At 40.0% G+C, this 19491-nt stretch overlaps 2 protein-coding genes across 5 annotated transcripts in view; one reads left to right on the forward strand and one right to left on the reverse strand.

The window, feature by feature from the left end:
* Positions 1-8632, reverse strand: part of dnai4 (dynein axonemal intermediate chain 4) — a 116597-nt gene extending 107965 nt beyond the window's left edge. Inside the window, exons 1-2 of the mRNA XM_048539720.1 lie at positions 8316-8632; positions 2360-2543 (exon numbers count right to left, since the gene is read on the reverse strand). Coding sequence (XP_048395677.1) covers positions 2360-2543; positions 8316-8341 — 210 coding nt within the window. The 5' untranslated portion in view covers positions 8342-8632. The remainder of the gene's footprint in view (positions 1-2359; positions 2544-8315) is intronic.
* Positions 8633-8743: 111 nt separating this feature from the next.
* LOC125456204 (mesoderm induction early response protein 1-like) overlaps positions 8744-19491 on the forward strand; it is a 65371-nt gene continuing 54623 nt past the window's right edge. For 3 of the 4 annotated variants that reach the window (XM_048539093.2, XM_048539091.2, XM_048539088.2), the window contains exons 1-3: positions 8744-8786; positions 9527-9551; positions 9985-10130. In XM_048539093.2, coding sequence (XP_048395050.1) covers positions 8778-8786; positions 9527-9551; positions 9985-10130 — 180 coding nt within the window. In that variant the 5' untranslated portion in view covers positions 8744-8777. Of the gene's footprint in view, positions 8787-9526; positions 9579-9984; positions 10131-19491 lie in introns of all 4 variants that reach the window. The other variant, XM_048539092.2, reaches the window with a different exon arrangement.

Here is a 19491-nt window from a genome sequence, read left to right on the forward strand (position 1 = left end):
TTTTTACATGGTTATAGGAATTCGCTACCTAATGGTGGATTAATGATTGTCATTGTCAGGGAGAAAATTTAATATGACATGAGATAACCTTTAAATCCATTTGAAGTTCCAGCTAGGATTAGATCAAGTGTTATAGTTAACTTCATAAGCAATAACCATGTAAATTATTTAAAATTAAATCGCATTTACTTGAGTCAAGAAAGTAATCAGGTCAAATGTTAATTAAACTGCATAAGCATGCACAGAGGCTGACGCAACAAAAGGACAGAATTTCCACAGAAATGCAATGTGGTAGAAACACCATTAACACAAAAGCCTTATTTGGAAATGGAATGTGAGAAAGGCCTTGTACATGCCAAGACAGGCCAAGTAATAGGGTTTAGTCAAGATTGGGAACAAAGCATAAGCTCCAGAGAGGAGAGATAATGGGAACTGCAGATGCTGGAGATTCCAAGATGATAAAATGTGAGGCTGGATGAACACAGCAGGCCAAGCAGCATCTCAGGAGCACAAAAGCTGACGTTTCGGGCCTAGACCCTTCGGGTCTAGGCCCGAAACGTCAGCTTTTGTGCTCCTGAGATGCTGCTTGGCCTGCTGTGTTCATCCAGCCTCACATTTTATCAGCTCCAGAGAGGAGACAGGTTGACACCTGGGCAGATAAAAAGTAGTGATACCAGGGGTAACAGGCTCAATAATAAAGTGGGCCCAGGTCCACTTCTGCCACCACAAGTCAATGCTGTGATTGCCACGCTAATGCTGATCGCACAGTATGGAACATTGCAGTGACTGCACATACAGCTTAAAGGGAATGCTCCTCATAACATGTTTGAAGTATTTGATCTAGATTTGCTCTAGCGATGCCAAGGCATACAAGACCATGGGCCAAGTGCTGGTAAATGGAATTAGAACAGTTGGGCGCTCGTTTTTGAATAGCATAGACTCGATGGGCCAAAGGGCCTTTTCTGCATTGTAAATCTCTATGACTCTATGAGATACACAGAGACTGGGGTATATACAGGTACAAGCATAATTCATTGAATGTGTCAGATTGGCAGCATGAAGTACAAACGCAAGTGGGTTATGTTAAAATGGAAAATACTCTGGTTTCTTCACCTGTAGTATTCAGTCCAGTTTTGGGTAAATACTTGAGGAAAATGTGAACATTAGCATGTCGACCAAATTAATTGATTAATTCATATTATGAGAATAACATAGATTGTTTTTATTCATTAATTTCATGTATGCATCAATAGCTAGGCCAGCATTTATTGCAAATCCCTAATTGCCCAGACGGCAGTTAAGAATCAACCACATTACTGTGGGTCTGAAGTCACACGTAGGCTAGACCAGGTATGGACTGCTGGTTCCTTCCCTAAATAAAGGAGGTTAGTGAACCAGTTGGGATTTTCCGACAATTGGCAATGGTTTCATGGTCATCATTAGACTCTTAATTCCAGACTTTCTTTTAAAATTGTATTCAAATTCTACTATCCGTCTTGGCTGGAATCAAACCGAGGTAACCAGAATATTAGAGATAATCGGAACTGCAGATGCGGGAGAATCCAAGATAACAAAGTGTGAAGAAGGGTCTAGGCCCGAAACGTCAGCTTTTGTGCTCCTGAGATGCTGCTTGGCCAGCTGTGTTCATCCAGCTTCACACTTTGTTACCCAGAATATTACCTGGGTCTCTGGATTAATAGCCTAGCAATAATACCACTTCGCCATTGCCTTCCCAAATGGCTCCAGGATCAGAAACTTTGGTTACAGCTTGTTGAAAGTCGGTGAAATTAACTTGGAGAAGATAAAATTGAAAAGTGATTTAAATTGTAAAGGGGTATCCAAAATCATAAGGATATGGACAGCGTACAGTGAGAAAATCTGTTCTCATTGGAGGAAAGATCAAGAACAAGCGGGCATAGATTGCAGGTAACTAACAAAAGTAACGGAGAAGTATGGAAAAACTTTTTCATTTGGAGTGATTGGAATCTGGAATGTACAGTCTGAGAATGTGTTAAAAACAAGTTCTATTGAGGCATTTTAGAGGGAATTGGATTATTATCTCAAAATGAATAAAGTGCATGGCTGTGGAAAGAACACCACAAGATGGCATTAGGTAAATTATCCTTCACAGAATCAGCAAAGACACAACAGCCCAAATAATGCCCTTCTGTATTGTCACCACTCTTTGATTGAGTGTTCTTGCCTTTCCAGTGATGATGGAGTGACAGGGAGATAAAGAAAATGCCCAGCACGTATCAGGAGCTTCCAAATGGCACAATTAAGATTAAAAAAGTTTGGTGTACAAATTTGAAAACTGACATTTCTAACAATTTGGGATATTCACCACATAAAGCTGTACCTGTACAGGGTATTTTCCTCCTGCAATGTAGCTTCTATCCAGGATCTTCTCTCCTTGTAAATTCACCCTTTGACGACTAGTTGAACCCATAAAACTAAAAGAGCTTTTCTGGCTGTGTCTGCTGAAGTTCCCCACACTTTGACGACTGGGAAATTTTTTCATGCTTGCTCCCATTTTGGATGACCTACAATTTCAATTAAACAGAAATTATTTGAGCTTCAAACATACTGTAATCTTTTGGTACCAACATTTACTATATGAAAACTCATTTGATGCAAACCATTCTAATATGATATATGAGTAGTGCAATAACCTTGATTTGTCATTTACTTCCATTATTATCACCAATACTGACAAAACTACATTCACAAGTATTGTTGTAATTAGGCTCAAAATGCTTTCCCCAGGCACAATGCTGGTTTGACAGGCCAAAATCTACATTTCTACTGTTGATCAACTTTCATAGTATAAATTTGTGAGAGGGCAATGCATACCCTTCAACAAGAACATTTCAAGGCCAGTTCACCAAATGTCCCAAGGAATCGATAGCAACAATGTATTACAGCACGTGGACCTCCTGCAAAGGGAGACAATTAACCACATTGAATCTTCTAGGGTCAGGTCTCCTAATGCCTACTTAGTGAGCTCCTTGCATGAATAATATCTCCCATTAGGAGCTTACTATTTGAGGAAGTATAATATCCAGACTGCTGCAAAATTTGGAATGTCTACAGCAGTAGTTGAATGGGGAAGAATTTCTGCGAAAGAATTTTATGCTTTCTAAGAAATGGTCCATAATTTTTGCAGAGCATTATGGTTCATTAATTCTGACAAAGGATATGTTGCAGAGTGATGTGGTTATTGTATACAAGGGCACCAACCATAAAATGCAAAAGAGGATAAAATATTATATGCCACTGATGTTTTAACCATTCAGTGGACTTTGCAGCAACTAAAGGAAAAACTAAAAGAAAATGATCTCAAGAAAGTCAGGGGGAAGAGCTAAGTATGGTGGCCATCACCAAGGAAACGGTGCTAGAAAAACCTATTGGACTGAAGGTGGATAAATCACCTGGACCAGTTGGACTACCCCCCAGTGTTCTAAAGCAGATACCTGAAGAGATAGTGGGAGCATTAGTGGTGGTCTTTAGGAATCACTACAGTCAGGGAGAGCCCCAGAGGACTGGAAAATCGCTAACGTGACACCCCTGTTTAAAAAGAGGGCAAGGCAAAAGATGAAAAAATACAGGCTGATTAGCCTAACCTTGGTTGTGGGTAAGATTTTGGAGTCCATTGTAAAGGATGAGTTTTCTGAATATTTGGAAGTGTATCGTAAAGTAGGGCAAAGTCAGCATGCTTTCATCAAGGGGACAAATGCCTGACAAATCTGCTAGAATTATTTGAGGAAGTAACAAGCAGGGTCGACCAAGGACAGCCAACAGATGCTATCTACCTGGACTGGAAGAAGGCCTTTGACAAGGCGCTACACAGGAAGTTCCTGAGTAAGATAAGGGCCGATGGTGTTAGAGGCAAGGTGCCAGCATGGATAGAAGATTGGCTGTCTGGCAGAAAGCAGAGTGGGGATAAAAGGGTCTTTCTCAGGATGGCAGCTGGTGTTCCTCAAGGGTCAGTTTGGAACCACAACTTTTCACTTTATACATTAATGATCTAGATGAAGGAACTGTGGCCATTCTGGATATGTTTGCAGATGATACAAAGATAGGTGGAGGGACAGGTAGTGTTGAGGAGATGGGGGGGGCTGCATAAGGACTTGGACAGGTTAGGACAGTGGGCAAAGAAGTGGCAGATGGATTACAACGTGAGCAAGTGTGAGGTCATGCACTTTGGTAAGAAGAATAAAAGCATGGACTATTTTCTAAATGGGAAAAAAATTCAGAAGTCTGAAGTGCAAAGAGACTTGGGAGTTCTAGTCCAGAATTCTCTCAAAGTAAACTTGCACGTTGAGTCAGTAATCAGGAAGGCAGATGCAATGTTGGTATTTGTTTTGAGAGGATTTGCAAATAAAAGCAAGGATGAACTAATGAGGCTTTATAAGGCTCGGGTCAGGCCACATTTGGAGTACTGTGTGCAGTTTTGGGCCCAATATCACAGGAAGGATGTACTGGCCCTAGAGCGGGTTCAGAGGAGGTTCACGAGAATGGTCCCAGGAATGGAAAGCTTAACAGATGCGGAACATTTGGGGACTCTGGGATATACCTATTACAGTTTAGAAGGATGAGGGGGAATCTAATTGAAACTTACAGAATACTGAATGGCCTGGACAGAGTTGGATGTTGGGAAGATGCTCCCATTGGTAGGAAAGACCCTTAGAGTAAAGGGAAAACCTTTTCAAACAGAGATAAGGAGAAACCTCTTCAGCCAGAGAGTGGTGAATCTATGGAACTCACTACCACAGAAGGCTGTGGAAGCCAGGTCATTGAGCACATTTAAGACTGAGATCGATAGTTTCTTGATTATTAAGGGGATCAAGGGTAACAGGGAGAAAGTGGAAAAATAGGGTTGAGGAACCTACCAGCCATGATTGAATGGCGGAGCAGACTGGATGGGCCAAATGGCCTAATTTCTGCTCCCATGTCTTATATCTTATCATCTTACCAATCAAGTAATGTATAATTACCTATCTTAAAATTATATGGAAAGTTGATCAAAATAAATGCTCCGAAGAAAGTTTTGTCTACCTTACATTTTCTTATAGTCCACTCAGTGCTTTCAATACTTATCCAGCTTGTAGTGAAAACCATTTTGCAAGTAATTTAGATCTGTAAAATATATCTACTCATATTCTTAAAGGGCTACATCCTAAAAATTCTTACGTTTGAACTGTCCTACAAAATCCACGTACATATCATCACGCTGGGCTATATATCAGCCACTGAGTCCCATTACATGTGCTACTGACATTTATAACATCTCAACATTTTGAGCCAAAATATTGCACAGCTGTGGAAAGTAAATGCAGATGAAAAGGTGCCTGTAGTAACTGTAACAAGGTCAGCCAGGTGAACCTCATAGAATTTGGGTTTTCTGATTGGGACTGTTAATTTAGGGCAGCACGGTGGCTCGGTGGTTAGCACTGCAACCTTACAGTGCCAGGGACTCGGGTTCAATTCCAGCCTCAGGTAACTGCCTGTGTGGAGTTTGCACATTCTCCCCGTGTCTGCGTGGGTTTCCTCCGGGTGCTCCAGTTTCCTCCCACAGTCCAAAGATGTGCACGTTAGGTGGATCAGCCATGCTAAATTGCCCATAGTGTTCAGGGGTGTGTGGGTTATAGGGGGATGGGTCTGGGTGGGATGCTTCAAGTGGCGATGTGGGCTTGTTGGGCCGAAGGGCCTGTTTCCACACTGTAGGGAATCTAATCTAATCTAATCTAGTCCAATCACGGAGCCCCGACTGACAGATTTAAACAGGAGTGGCAGAACTTCTGTTCACTCTGACAGCTGACTCTGAAGCTGTAATAGTGTCAAGGATGCTTCATGTAGAAATAAGTTGTGGTAGGATACTGGCCTCTGTGGAGTTACTTAGTGTCAAAATAGGCTAAATCATTCAAATGGCCATCCTTGAGATGCAGCAGAGCAGAGCATTGAGCTGAGGATATATGATCTGTGAAGGATTAGATAATGATTTGTTTACCTACTTGTTCCTTGTCTGTGGGAATGAATGTAAACAAAGTACCTTTTTTATCTTAAAAGCTGAAAAAAATGCAATGCTGTAAATCAGATACAAAAACAGAAATGACTGGAAAAGCTCACCAAGTCTGATAGCATCTATGAAGAGAAATCAGAGTTAACATTTTTGGGTCTGGTGACCCCTCCTCAGAACCGATGGTAGAGGACAATGTTGGTTTTTATGCAGAGATTGGGTGAGAGGAGGGGGTAAGGAGTAAACAATAGATAATGAAGCCTAAAGAGAGAACAGTTGTACAGTCAAAGGAGTGGATAATGATCTGGCTAGGAGGGTGAATAGCTGTCAATTGAGACTGTTTACAGCTAACCATGGGTTTTGTGTGTAATGGTAAACAATCTGATCATAAAGCCTGGTGTGTGGAGGTGGGGTTAGGACATAGGGCTTGACCTCTCCTAACATTATTAAACTCAATATGGAGTCCAGAAGGCTACAGGGTCCCCCAGGGGAAAATGAAATGTTGTTCTTCCAGCCCTGCAGCAAGACTGAGACAGATGTTGGCTAGGGAATAGGGGATGAAATGCATTGAATTAGCAGGCAACTGGAAGCCCAGGGTCTTTTTTGCAGGCAGAAAAAGGTGTTCTGTAAAGCTGTCACCCAGTCTTCACTTTGTTTCCCCAGTGTAGAAGAGACCACATTGTTGGCAGTGAATGCAGTAGATTTGATTGTGCAAAGTGCGGGTAAAGATCAAAAAAGGTATAATTACCCATCTTAAAATTATATGGAAAGTGGGCCAAAAAAATGCTCTAAAAGTTTTTTCTATCTCATTTTCTTATAGTCCACTGAATGCTTACAATACTTTTCCAGATTGTAGTGAAAAACATTTTGCAAGTAATTTATTTGTAAAATATATCCACTGGAAGGTATGTTTGAAGCCTTGGATACTGAAGAGAGAAGAGGTAAATGGGTAAGTGTTACACCTTCAGCGACTGCAAGGGAAGGTGATGTGGGACTGTGGGGTGAACGAGTAGACCAGGGTGTCCTGGTTGGAATGGTCTCTGTGGAATGCAGACAAAGGAGGGGAGAGGAATGTGTCTGTTGGTGGTAGCTCACTGGACGTGGTGGAAATGGTGGCTAAAGATTTTCTGGATGTGGATGCTGGTGGGAAAAGACAAGGAACCCTACCGCTGTTATGGCAAGGAAGAGAGGGTGTGAGGGTCTAAGTGAAGGATATGGGTCGAACCCAGTTAAGGGCCCTGTCAACAACAGTGCTGGGGTATCCTTGGTTGAGGAAGAAGGTGAATATTTTGGAGACAGCCTTGTAAATGTTGGCATCATCAGAACATATGTGATGGAAACAGAGGAACTGAGAGAATGGAATCGTCTTTACAGGAAGCACAGTGTGAGGATGTATAGTCCAGCTAACTGTGGGAGTCAGTTGGTTTATAGTGGATATTAGTGGCCAGTGTATCCCCAGAAGTAGAAACAGATGTCAAGGAGGGGAAGGGAGAAGTCAGAGATGGATCAGATGAAAGTGAGGCTGGGGTGTTGCAAAGGTTGAGCGCCAGCTCTCAGATACCTCCTCTTAACTCCTTCTGGGCCATGACCCCACCATGGAAATATCTGCTTCCTGTGGGAGAGAATTCTACAGGTTCACAACTCTAAGTTGTGAAGACATTCTTCCTCATCTCACTCCTGAATGGCTTGTCCCTTATTCTTCGACTGTAACCCTCGGTCCTGGACTTCCCCAACACTGGGAACACTCTTCTCGCATCTAGCCTATCCGGTCACATGGATTTTTGTGCATCTGTGAGATCCCCACCTCATTTTTCTAAAATCCAGCTCATAGCTATATTCAGGAGGGATCTGGGTGTGGCCCTTGCAGCTAAAGGGATCAAGGGGTATGAGGAGAGGGGTGGGAATGGGATACTGACACTGCGTGATCGGCCATGATCGTATTAAATGGTGGTGCAGGCTTGAAGGGCCGAATGGTCTACTCCTGCATCTATTCTCTATGTTTAAAGGGTCGGAGGTGTTTAATTATGTATCACTGCATTACGAATGCCACCTGCTGGGATAGCGACTAGGTCGAGAGGAAATAACAAAAACCTCCAAAGTTCCTGAACTTATCAGCTCTGATGCTTCGGCATCAGAGACGTGTGCGTACTCCGGCATCGTTTATCTGGGTAGCGCTAGCTGAGGTAGCCGTGTCCCGCCGAGATGGTTAACCTGATCTCGAAAGTCAACAAAGGTGTCCCGGCAGGAGATTCTCGGTACGTCCCAGAAAGAGAGCCACTAAGTTCGCAAAACTCACGTCAATGAGGGAGTTTGTTTCTTCATTGTGATTTTCCGGTGACTCCAATAGTCTTGCTGGGCTGGGTAGAAACAGGATGGATGTAAAAGTGCCCGCTGGTCCTGGAAGCCGCTTGCTCTGTTCCTAAGAGACGGCGCTGTTGTCAGGGGCACGGTCGTTACCAGGAGATACGACGCAGTGCCCGACCTTGTAAGAAACCGGGATGCGATTGGTCACTTCTCAAAGAAAATACATTTACACTTATTGTAACCTTACGGAGGCATTTTAAAAACGATTTTGACTCCAGACTAGAAAATCTGTTTGCAAATAGGCATGGGGAGGAAACTGGGCCAGGATAATACTAGTTTATAGATCTGAGAAGCCGGTTATTGTCCAATCCAATCAGCGAATTCGTTAGATGGCGGGCCGCTGAGTGCATCCGGGTCAATGGTATGACCTCAATCTCCGACCCGAAGTTAGAAAATGGCGGAGGTAAGGCGGATCCGTCAGTAGACTGATCTATTCACAAAACATCAAAAGTTAATTTTGAAATCTTATTTTTAATGTTTGCTCTCAAACTTTATCTTCATTAATCGTGAATTCAAATCAAATGTTTTTTAAAAAAGAAATATAGAGTTTTAAAGAGGAAACATTCAAGTGATAAACTTTTTCTGCGTTTTTCCCCTTTGCCTTAAAATTATTAAGTTGTGGAAATATTGGGCGCTATGCCGGAGTCTGGTTCGCGGCGCGCTTTTTCTTCCCCTGTTGAAGTTCCGTCCATATCCGCTAGGCCTTATTTGGCTATTTTTCCGCGAGGAATTTATTTTATAAGGACGAACATTTTTTTTCCCTCCTTGAAACAAATTCCACCTTAGAAAATGCAATACTTATGAAATTTTCTTTGAAGTTTCAGTAGTTTCTCTAAACTTTGTACCTCAGGTCTGATTAGAATTTCCGCCAAACCCTAGCTTCATTTTAAAAAAAGCAAACTTCTCCATCACCCCCGCCCCTACTTTGAACCCCGCTGTCAGGCGTCAAACTTTTTCCTTTTTATATTACTGAGGAGAGCGATTTATAAATACAAATAAAACATCATAGTTATTTTGTTAAGGTTTCAGTGTTGCTTTCTCTAAGAAATAAAATGTATTGTCTTTTGCTGTGAGCAAAATAGTCTTGTTTTTTTCAAAATGTTTTCAATAGTGAATTTTTAAGTTTCTTTTTTCCAATTACAGCCTTCCATAGGATGCTCGAGCCCAGGTACAGTAAATGCAAACTTTCTTTAAGGTCTGTATTTATGATTTATGAAGATTTTAGTCTTATTACAATATGGAAATAGTGCTCTAAGTTACAATTATCTTAAAACATGAATTTTTTTTTTAAATCGTGCCAGAAAAAGTGACTCTATTCCAATTAACCTAAGAATGCATGTTTCTAAAAGCAGGTTTGTCTTTGTGTATGACCTATAAGGTGACGTTAAATTCACTGCAAATTCTGTCAATTACTTGAGCTGGCAAAGTCATCTACTTATGGTTTGTTGAATCAATTTTAGATGGGTAGGCAAAAGCTAAAATTGTAAATCTTAAATATTCTGGAAGTCTGTAATGGTATTGAGGGTAATTGGTAGTTATACCAAGTTGTGAAGATGTTACATAATCTGTTTCTTTCTCTCTTTAAAATGTACCTTATACAGGTGGTTCAGCAGGCTCAGAAGACCATGATTTTGATCCAACTGTTGATATGCTTGTACATGATTTTGATGACGAACGAACACTTGAGGAAGAGGAAATGATGGAAGGTGACAACAGTTTCAGCTCTGAAATTGCAGATCTTGCAAGGGTAAGTGATAACTAATTGTTTATTTAAAATTCTATCGTGTATTACTAATTCTTTAATTATGCAAGAATGCAGAATTAATGCATAGAATGAATGAATGATCTTCTCCTTTCCCAATTCTCCTAATATTACGTATGTGAAGAATGGAAAAGTAATTTTAACCATCAGACAAGTAATCATGTCCTCATGTTTAACAAATGTGTCACCTTTATGGTGCTAAACCCTCCAGAGATTTCTGGGATCTTATTTTTCTTTTGGGAAACCCTGTAATTTACCTATCTATTTAATTTGTTGTATTGAACATTTTGGCACTTGACTTTCTAGTCAAAGGCAGCAACCATTTAAATTTAACTTGAAAATTATGTTTATGTTTGATCAGTATTATTTTAAACCATGTGTTGCTTTCTGTTTTCCTGGTGATCAAAATTGTCACTTATTCTCTTGAAAATAAATATTTGCTCTTACTCTGTGCATATCAGTAAATTCAGTTAAATAATTTCTTAACATTTAAAGTTGAAGAAAATTACAAGAAAATCACTTTTCTAAATTTCGTTTTATCTCGGTCGCTATAATAACAGTTTAAATATTTACAGGAGTTGCATTATAATTTATAGTTCTTGTATCACAAGGCATTGTGTTACTGCAGGAATCTACGTAAAAAATTGAAATAAGCATTCAAGTACATTAAAATCACATTCTGACTCAAGAAACTCCAATGTAACCCCGTTTCAACAGCACATTTGTAGGCAAAACAAAATGAAAACTGTAGCAGATGGGGTAACATTTTCTTTGTTTTTCATTAGGTTTACACTTCACAAAGGCCTGATCTTGCCCAGTTAGAGACAATGAAAAATGTTGCAAGATAACTCTGGAAAAGTTCTTATTCTTTTATGAACACAGCAGGCCAAGCAGCATCTAGGAGCAGGAAAGCTGACATTTCAGGTCTAGACCCTACATCAGAATTGGTGGAGGTGAGGTGGTGATTCTGAAATAAATAGGGAGAGAGGGGGAGGCGGATCCAAGATGGATGGAGGAGAAGATAGGTGGAGAGGAGACAGACAAGTCAAAGAGGCGGGATTGGAGCCAGTAAAGCTGAGTTTAGGTAGGGAGGAGATAGGTCAGTCCTCCTCGGACTGACTGATCACCCAGGTACTACCTCAAGCCGCACCCCAATTTCCTACTTACTAATCTTATCCCGCCCCCTTGATCTTTCCAGGATGAGGTTAGTAAGTACGAAATGGGGGTGCGGCTTGAGGTAGTACCTGGTCGACCTGTCCATTCTTTCCGGACTGACCTATCTCCTCCCTACCTCCCCACCTACACTCACCTTTACTGGCTTCATCCCCACCCCTTTGACTTGACTGTCACCTCTATCCATCTTGGAACTGCGTCCCCGTCATTCCCTATTTATTTCAGAACCCCCTTCCCCTCCCCCATTTCTGATGAAGAGTCTAGGCCCAAAACGTTAGCTTTCCTGCTGCTAAGATGCTGCTTGACCTGCTGTGTTCATCCAGCTCCACACCTTGTTATCTCAGATTCTCTTATTCTTTCGCTTCCTGGCCTGCTGTCTTTGAGCAAGTGTGATGCGGTCAAACATAACTTTAGCTTAGACATAGTGTTGAGTGAAAAAGAGCATTTTTTCCCTTCACACTGTAATTTAAACATGCTGTGTCAACTTCTCTGTCTCGTTGGGAGCACTTTTGACTTTCACATGTTCACATCCATTCTCGCAGGGCTTGAACTTCCTCTCATAAGGTAGATATCCAGATTGAATGATGGATTGCCCATTATTTTGTGCTCCGTAGCATATTTCTGCATTGATTGTCCTGTGAAAAACATGAGTGAATTTGGATGACCTGGAGTTAACCAGCCTGGAATTTTAGCTTATTGTGAGCATTCATCTGTTGGATTTCTTCGTTCTCTCAGGGAAATGGCTGTCAGCTTAGCCATAGCCACAGTCTGAACTTGATGCACTATAATTTCACTCTAAATGAATATTAATTTGGACAAGTACTTTGTTCATATTTCTTCCATATGTAAAATAATCAGTTTACCAGTTACATCAATAGCCTCAATTAAACAGAGCTGCATGATTACTTGATCACATGGTTATGACATGAAGGCAAGCCAAAGCAGCCCTTCTAAGTTTGTATACACAAGGCAGTAAAGTTAAACCTCAAAGACTCCCTAATAGTTCCTAACTGGACTTTTGAATAACCACGCCCAGACTTTGTGAATAATTAATTTCCAGACAAGGCTTTGTTTCCTAAAAGACTTAAATGTATTAATTACATTGCAACACGAGTATAGAGAAAATTAAGAAAATTAAACAGCACAGTAAGGTGATTCATGCTTGTGCTTTAAACCTGAAACTTTGCTTTTAGCTTCATTCTCACAAAAGACAGACAGGTAAGCCCAGTTGAGGGATAAATAAATTGGCCAGATTATTTAAATATCCTTCACTATGCATAGTACACATGTATAAATATGGATTCTTTGGTTGTTTTTCCTGAAACGTTAATCGGCGTCACCTTCTCATTTCACCCGAACATGAGGCAGTAATACTTCTTACAAAGCTTTTCTCTCCTACCTTCTCAAACCTGGTGTGTCAGCAGTAGCCCAGAACCATCTGCCAGAAAACATGGTTCCAAAAAACTTGAATTCTGGTTCCATCTTGACAGATTTATCAACTTACACACTTTATGGTAGAGCCCGGAGTAGTGTTCCTGAACAAAGAGACCCTGGGGTGCGGACTCGTAGTTCCTTGAAAGTGGAGTCACAGGTAGACAGGGTAGTGAAGGTGGTGTTTGGTACACTTGCCTTTATTGGTCAGTACGTTGAGTATAGGAAATGGGATGTCACGTTGCATGTGCAGGACTTTGGGTTAAGCCACTTTCTAAATACTGCTTTCAATTCTGGTCCCCCTGGTGTAGAAAAATTGTTATTAAACTCGAAAGGGTTCAGAAAAGATTTGCAAGGATGTTGCCAGAGTTGGAGAGTTTGAGCTGTAGGGAATGGATGAATAGGCTGGAACATTGGAGGCTGAGGGCTGATCTTATAGACGTTTATAAAACCATGAGGGTCATGGATAGGATAAATGACCAACGTGTTTTCCATAGTTTAGGGGAATCCAAAACTAAAGGGCATAAGTTTAAGGTGAGGGGGAAAGATTTAAAAGGTACCCAAGGAACAACTTTTTCCACGCAGAGTGTCGTGTATGTATAGAATGAGCTGCCAGAAGAAGTGGTGGAGGCTGGTACAATTACAACATTAAAAAGGCATTTGGATGGGTACTCGAATAGAAAGGTTTTAGAGGAATATGGGCCAAATGCTGATAAGTGAGACTAGATCACTTTAGAATATGTACTTCACATGGATGAATTGGACCGAAGGGTCTGTTTCCGTGTTGTGTAACTCTCTGACTCTCTCCTAGGCTGCAGTCACCGTTCAAAATCTGCCATCTGTTAGAATATAGAATCTCCTTTAGGTATTCCAGGAATTGACCTTGTTAGACAACTCTATCCGTATTGCCCTTAACAGGAAGGTCATTGTGTCTGCTAAAACTTAATCAAGGCTGAGCCTGTGGTTAGCCTCCAGGCCTGGCCTCAAGCAAAGCTTGTCTAGTTCTGTTTTTTCTTTTGTAACCCAAGCTATCCCAAAGTACGTTAGTCATTTCCAACCTATAATTCAAAATTGATAAAAATAAAAAAATTGAAGGTTCTAATAACCTAAAAGTCTCCATTACCTTTATTTCCAAAGTGAAGGAATAATGGCTCGGTGGTTAGCACTGCTGCCTCACAGTGTCTGGGACCTGGGTTCAGTTCCACCCTGGGGCAACTGTCTCTGTGGAGTTTGCACATTCTCCCTGTGTCAGTGTGGGTTTCCTCCAGGTGTCCCGGTTTCCTCCCACAGTCTAAAGATGTGCAGGCTAGGCAAAATTGCCCATAGTGTTCGGGGATGTGTAGAATAGGTGGGTTGTAAGGGGATGGGCCTGGGTGGGATGCTGTGAGTGTGTGGACCTGTTGGGCTGAAGGGCCTGTTTCCACACTACAGCGATTCAATGAATGATCAAATTGTCATAGTACTAACTAGAATTTATGAATATACTATGCAGTAGCTAGAGAATAATTTAAAAAAGGTAAAGTTGCCACCGTCCTACTGGACCATATGACTGCTCTCTTTAGAGATAGATGACTGATGGTGGTTTAACCTGAGAGTCACCATGCTTTTAAAGGTTGAAAAGGAGAGTTGTTCATGGCAGCCTCAGCCAATCCAGGAATTGAATCCATGCTGTAGAACCACTCTGTGTTGCAAATAGATTCTTGGCAATAATTACAAGTTATGCAATTGAGGTATTCAAGCTGTTACAGATGGTGGTTGATCCTAAAACAGTGCTTGATGTTCAGTGCTTTTAATGTGTGATCGGTAAAATGAATGGTTGGGAAATCTTTAAAGTTTATGAAGAAAATTTCATTGGTCCATAAATGGGCCCCCATTTGGAAATCTGTGGATTAGTTTGAAAATATGTAAGAAGTTAGTTACTAGTGACTTACTATAAAGGAAATGCTTCTGTTCCTTGGTGGCTAAAATGACAAGCTTTAATAAAGAATGAACAATTCAAATAGGGTGGTTTTTGTTGACGTTTATCCTCAATAAAAGCAATTGTTTTAATCCTGTGCACCCATCCTTTTCTGTTATCTGTTTATATCTTGACATGTTTTCTGTGATATTCTGTGTTGTCATTGTTTCAAATTGTTGGAAGCAGAATAGTTTGGGCTAAGGATGTTGTTTTATCTTTTTGCCGCAGCACAAAAGTTAAAGAAAGTATTATTTTGAAGTGTAGCCATTGTTTTAAATGTAAGGGAGATAGTGACCATATAGTGCAGATCACAGTCTCAGAGTCAGTGAGAAGAAAATCTGTTTTGGTAATGTAGATTGAGGGATAAATGTTGGCCAGGGAAAGACCTGCTGTATTCCTGAGTGGAATCTCTAACTGAAGTAGGATTTAAATCCATATTTCACTGATTCATTTAAGCATTGCTCACAACTAAGCTATAGCTATCATCATAAGATAATAAAATGTGAGGCTGGATGAACACAGCAGGCCAAGCAGCATCTCAGGAGTTTGTGCTCCTGAGATGCTGCTTGGCCTGCTGTGTTCATCCAGCCTCACATTTTATTATCTTGGATTCTCCAGCATCTGCAGTTCCCATTATCTCTCTATAGCTATCATCAATTTGAATTTACTGTTGATTAGCACATATCCCAGAAAAGCCTTTGACTAGGTATAACTATTTTCTTGAGGTTTTGGCTGAAAAAGCAGAGGAGCTAAACAAATATTTTCTAATTGGTTCCACTGTAGAACACTTAGAAAAATGTCCAACACACAATCATGAGGTGAACTTGAAATTGTTGCCATTAGCAGGGAAAAGGTGCAGAGAAAAATGAGACCTAAAGGAGGCCAATTTCCCGGAAGGTCTACATCCTAGGGTCTTAAAAGAAGCAGCTACCAAAATAGTATAGATGCATTGATTATAACTCTTCCAGAATCCCATGACATTTCTTTGGATTTGACTGGCTGTTACTCATACAATGATACAGGGGTTGGTGTTGTAACCTCACCTATTTACTATTAATATCAAGAGATCGATGAAGGAGCTGAATGTGTGGTTGCTAAATTTGCTAATGACACCAAGGTTTATGGGAAAATAACCCATTAAGAGGCTGTCTGGAGTCAGTACAGTGATCTAGATAGGTTAAAATTTTGCAGGTATAATGTAGGAAAATGTAAAATTGTCCACTTCAGCAAGAAGAACATACTAAAATACTGTTTAAATGAAAAGTTGTAGAATTTTGAGATACAGTTGGCTCTGGGTCTCCTACATGAACCTTAAATGTAAGCTGGTGCAGCAGGTTATTACAAAGGTAAATAGAATGTTAGAATATATTGTAAGAGAAGTAAAAAATAAAAGAAGTGAAGTTTTACTGCAGTTGTACTGGGCCTTAGTGGTGCATCCGAAGTATCTTGTACCCTTTTCATTGCCCTTATTTGAAAAGTGATTTGATTGCATTAGGAGCAATTCATTTTCATTCAGTTTTTAATCAACTGCTGGGACAAGAGGGTTATTTTAAGAAAAGATTGGGTAACCTGGGCTTGTGCCCAATGGAGTTCAAAAGAATGAGAGCCAATCTTATTGAAACAAAATGATCTTGAGACTGGGTAGGATAGACACCATGAGAATATTTTCTCGTGGGGGAGCCCAGACGCAAGGATAAACTTGAAGACTAATAGTCTTACATTTTTCAATATAGTAATAAGGAGGTTATTAAGCTGTGGAATTCTCTTCACCAAAAATTAATAGAGATTGTGTCTATGAAGGTATTCAATATCTAGTTAGATTTTTTGATAGCCCTCAACTCCCTTGTCAAACTGGGGCAGACAGGAAACCATGCCAGATCCGTCCAATCTTATCGAATGATAGATTAGGTTCAAAGGGCTGAATGGCCTAATCCACTGCCAGCATTTTTGCTAATTGACACACATTCTGAAAGATGACGTTATAGGAATATAACTCTCGCACAACTTTGATCAGCGTACAGGTATACTTCCATAAATATAGCAATTTGTTCATTTAGCAGATGAGTTAAATACAGACTTGGTTGTGTTATGTAGGAATGTATGAATATAGCCACATTCCAACCCTACAGACTCCATGGCCAGTTCTCATGATGCTTGTCAGTTTTGTACGTTTGCAAGTAGGATGACATGTAGCATTAGTGTTAAACTTGGAGCCAAGTCGATAATAGTTTGTTACTGGCTGTCTGCCACTCTGCAGATGATCTTTGAGGGTCGCAAGTTTCAAACACAAATCTTCACGTAACTGAGCAAGCACTTCTCAGCCCACAGATCTTTGGGCACAGATAGTTGGATTTAGAGTACACGACTTGCTTCCTTCTCTGTTGTTGTGCTTCCTCATTTAAGACATTGTGATTTTGCAGCTTAATGGAAAAATTGTTTCTGAATGATTAATACATGCCCATCCTTTCTCATTAGTATCAATGCTGTCATGCTTCGGAGAGTCTGAAGTTTTTATTAAGCCTCTGTTGGATTTTGGCCATTTGAAAGTTGAGAAGCAGATCTGTCTAGAAGTTAAAAGAGTTTTGCTTGAATTGTGTGGAGCTGGCTTCAGGAACAATGAGTATTTGTTCAATGGTCCTTTCTTTAAATCCAAAAAGTGTGGAGGAGGTTTAGCTGATGGAATTTCTGTGGTCTTCTTGTTTTGCTCCTATTAGTTTCCATTTCAGTACAGTGTGGTGACAAGGACGACTTCTTGACTTGCAGGTATTATCACTGTCAAATATTTGTTGCCATAGTTTGTACCATCCCTTCACTGTCACTTCTTCCAAGTGGCCATCATAATCATTATTATTAGTAGATGCAGTTTATATTGCTGGAAATTAAGAGCAGTGGAAATAAGAGTGGTATTTGAACTATGCTGGGGGGGGTAACCTTTTATGATGTGCAATACATAAATCTTTTCTGGAGTCATGGGAATAATATCAATAACATTGCTGCATTCATCAAATTCAGGCAAATTATCTCAGGTTGTAAAGACTACAAGAAAAGTAGAGATTAGGAAGGTAGATAAATACTAACATGGTGAAATTAAAATAAATGACTATTCACTTTGAAGCAGAAATAAGGTAAGCAAATATACTTTGTCATGAGATTTTAAACAGAGTGAAGAAGGAAAAATATTTCATGCACGTACAAAAGTCATCAAAATTGGCAACATCACTGTAGGTTATAATAGAAACTTAGCTGAATCCTTGAGAAACCAAATTTAGAGGCGTAGAATACAAATGGGGTAGGATGCTATGTTTATTTTGTCTATTGTGTACAATTTTGGACATTCCATTATTATTAGAGCACTGAATTAAAGTTTCAATGTTTGATTCATCAGATATTGCCAGATGACAAATTGCAGTTCTGAAGAGAGATTGAAAAATTGGGGCTTTTTCTACAGGCGCTGAGAAGGATGAGAGTGATCTGATAGAGATCTTCAGGGTTAAGTTCAGATAAATAGTTATAGATTATTTCAGTTCATCAACGTGAGGACAAAAAAACTAAGGTAAGCATAAGAATAAAAGTAATGTTAGAATATGGAATTTATGTCACAATCCTTGAATACTTTTAAGTGAATTCAATTAAAAGAAATCATATTTCGCAGAGGTATATAAAGATTACAAACATATCACAGTACAATAAGATTTAATTATTTTAGTCAAGGAAAACCTGTCTTGGTGTTATACAGTCTTTTCTGTTTTGTGATATGATTTGAAACATGAACTGGTCAAGATATTCACGTAATACTAATGTTTAAGATGTAAACCCATTAAGAGTACTTTGCCCTTTCAAAGAATTACTTTAGGCCCTTATCTCTTCAGCCAGTAGCTCTAATGAATGATCATTAACCTGAAGCATTAGCTCTCTTTCTCTCTCCACAGATGCTGCCTGACCTGAGTATTTCTAATATTTTTGATTACATTTAAAATTTCCATTATCGATAGTAATTTAAGTTTGTAGGAAATGGACCTGTCTAGTCCCTGTTACACTAGAGTCAAAACAACTTTTAGCAAGCCTTTACTGTTGATGGGCATGTTTTTGTGGCAGTAAAATCAAGTTCTGAGAAGTGGCTATGAAATACTTCTCATGCCCTTATTCCTGATACATATTGATTCCAAACCTTGTGCCTTGATTTCATTTGAGTCATAATGTGCCATAGAGCCTGGGCTGGTATGTCCTCGAAAGCCCTTTAAATTTTCAGTTCCATTGTTGAACAGATTGGAATGTTTGAAGCTCAACCTCAGTTTGAATTCATTAATGTATTTATAGTCAGTCATTCAGACAGGAAACAGACCTTTTGGTCCAACCAGTCCATGCCAAACATAATCCCAAATTAAACTAGTTCCACCTGCCTGCTCCTGGCCTTTACCCCTCCAAATTTTTTCCATTCATGTACTTATTCAAGTAGCTTTTAAATGTTGCAATTGTGCCCACATCTACCGCTTCCTCAAGAAGTTCATTCATGTGAACTACCCTTAGTGTTGAAAGAAGTTGCCTCTCTTATCTCTTAAATCTCTCTCCTCTCACCTCAAAAATGTGCTCCCAATCTTGAAATGGTCCATCCTAGGGAAAAGATACCGACCATTAATCCTGTCTGTATCTAATATGATTTTATAGACCACTTTAAGGTCTCTCCTAAACCACCTATGTTCCAGTGGGAAAATGTCCCAGCTGTCCAGCTTAATAATATATTTTCTATAACTGTGTGACCAAAGCTTGAGACAGTACTCCAGAAGA

Source organism: Stegostoma tigrinum, chromosome 8 (assembly GCF_030684315.1).
Source record: "Stegostoma tigrinum isolate sSteTig4 chromosome 8, sSteTig4.hap1, whole genome shotgun sequence".
Taxonomy (NCBI): domain Eukaryota; kingdom Metazoa; phylum Chordata; class Chondrichthyes; order Orectolobiformes; family Stegostomatidae; genus Stegostoma; species Stegostoma tigrinum.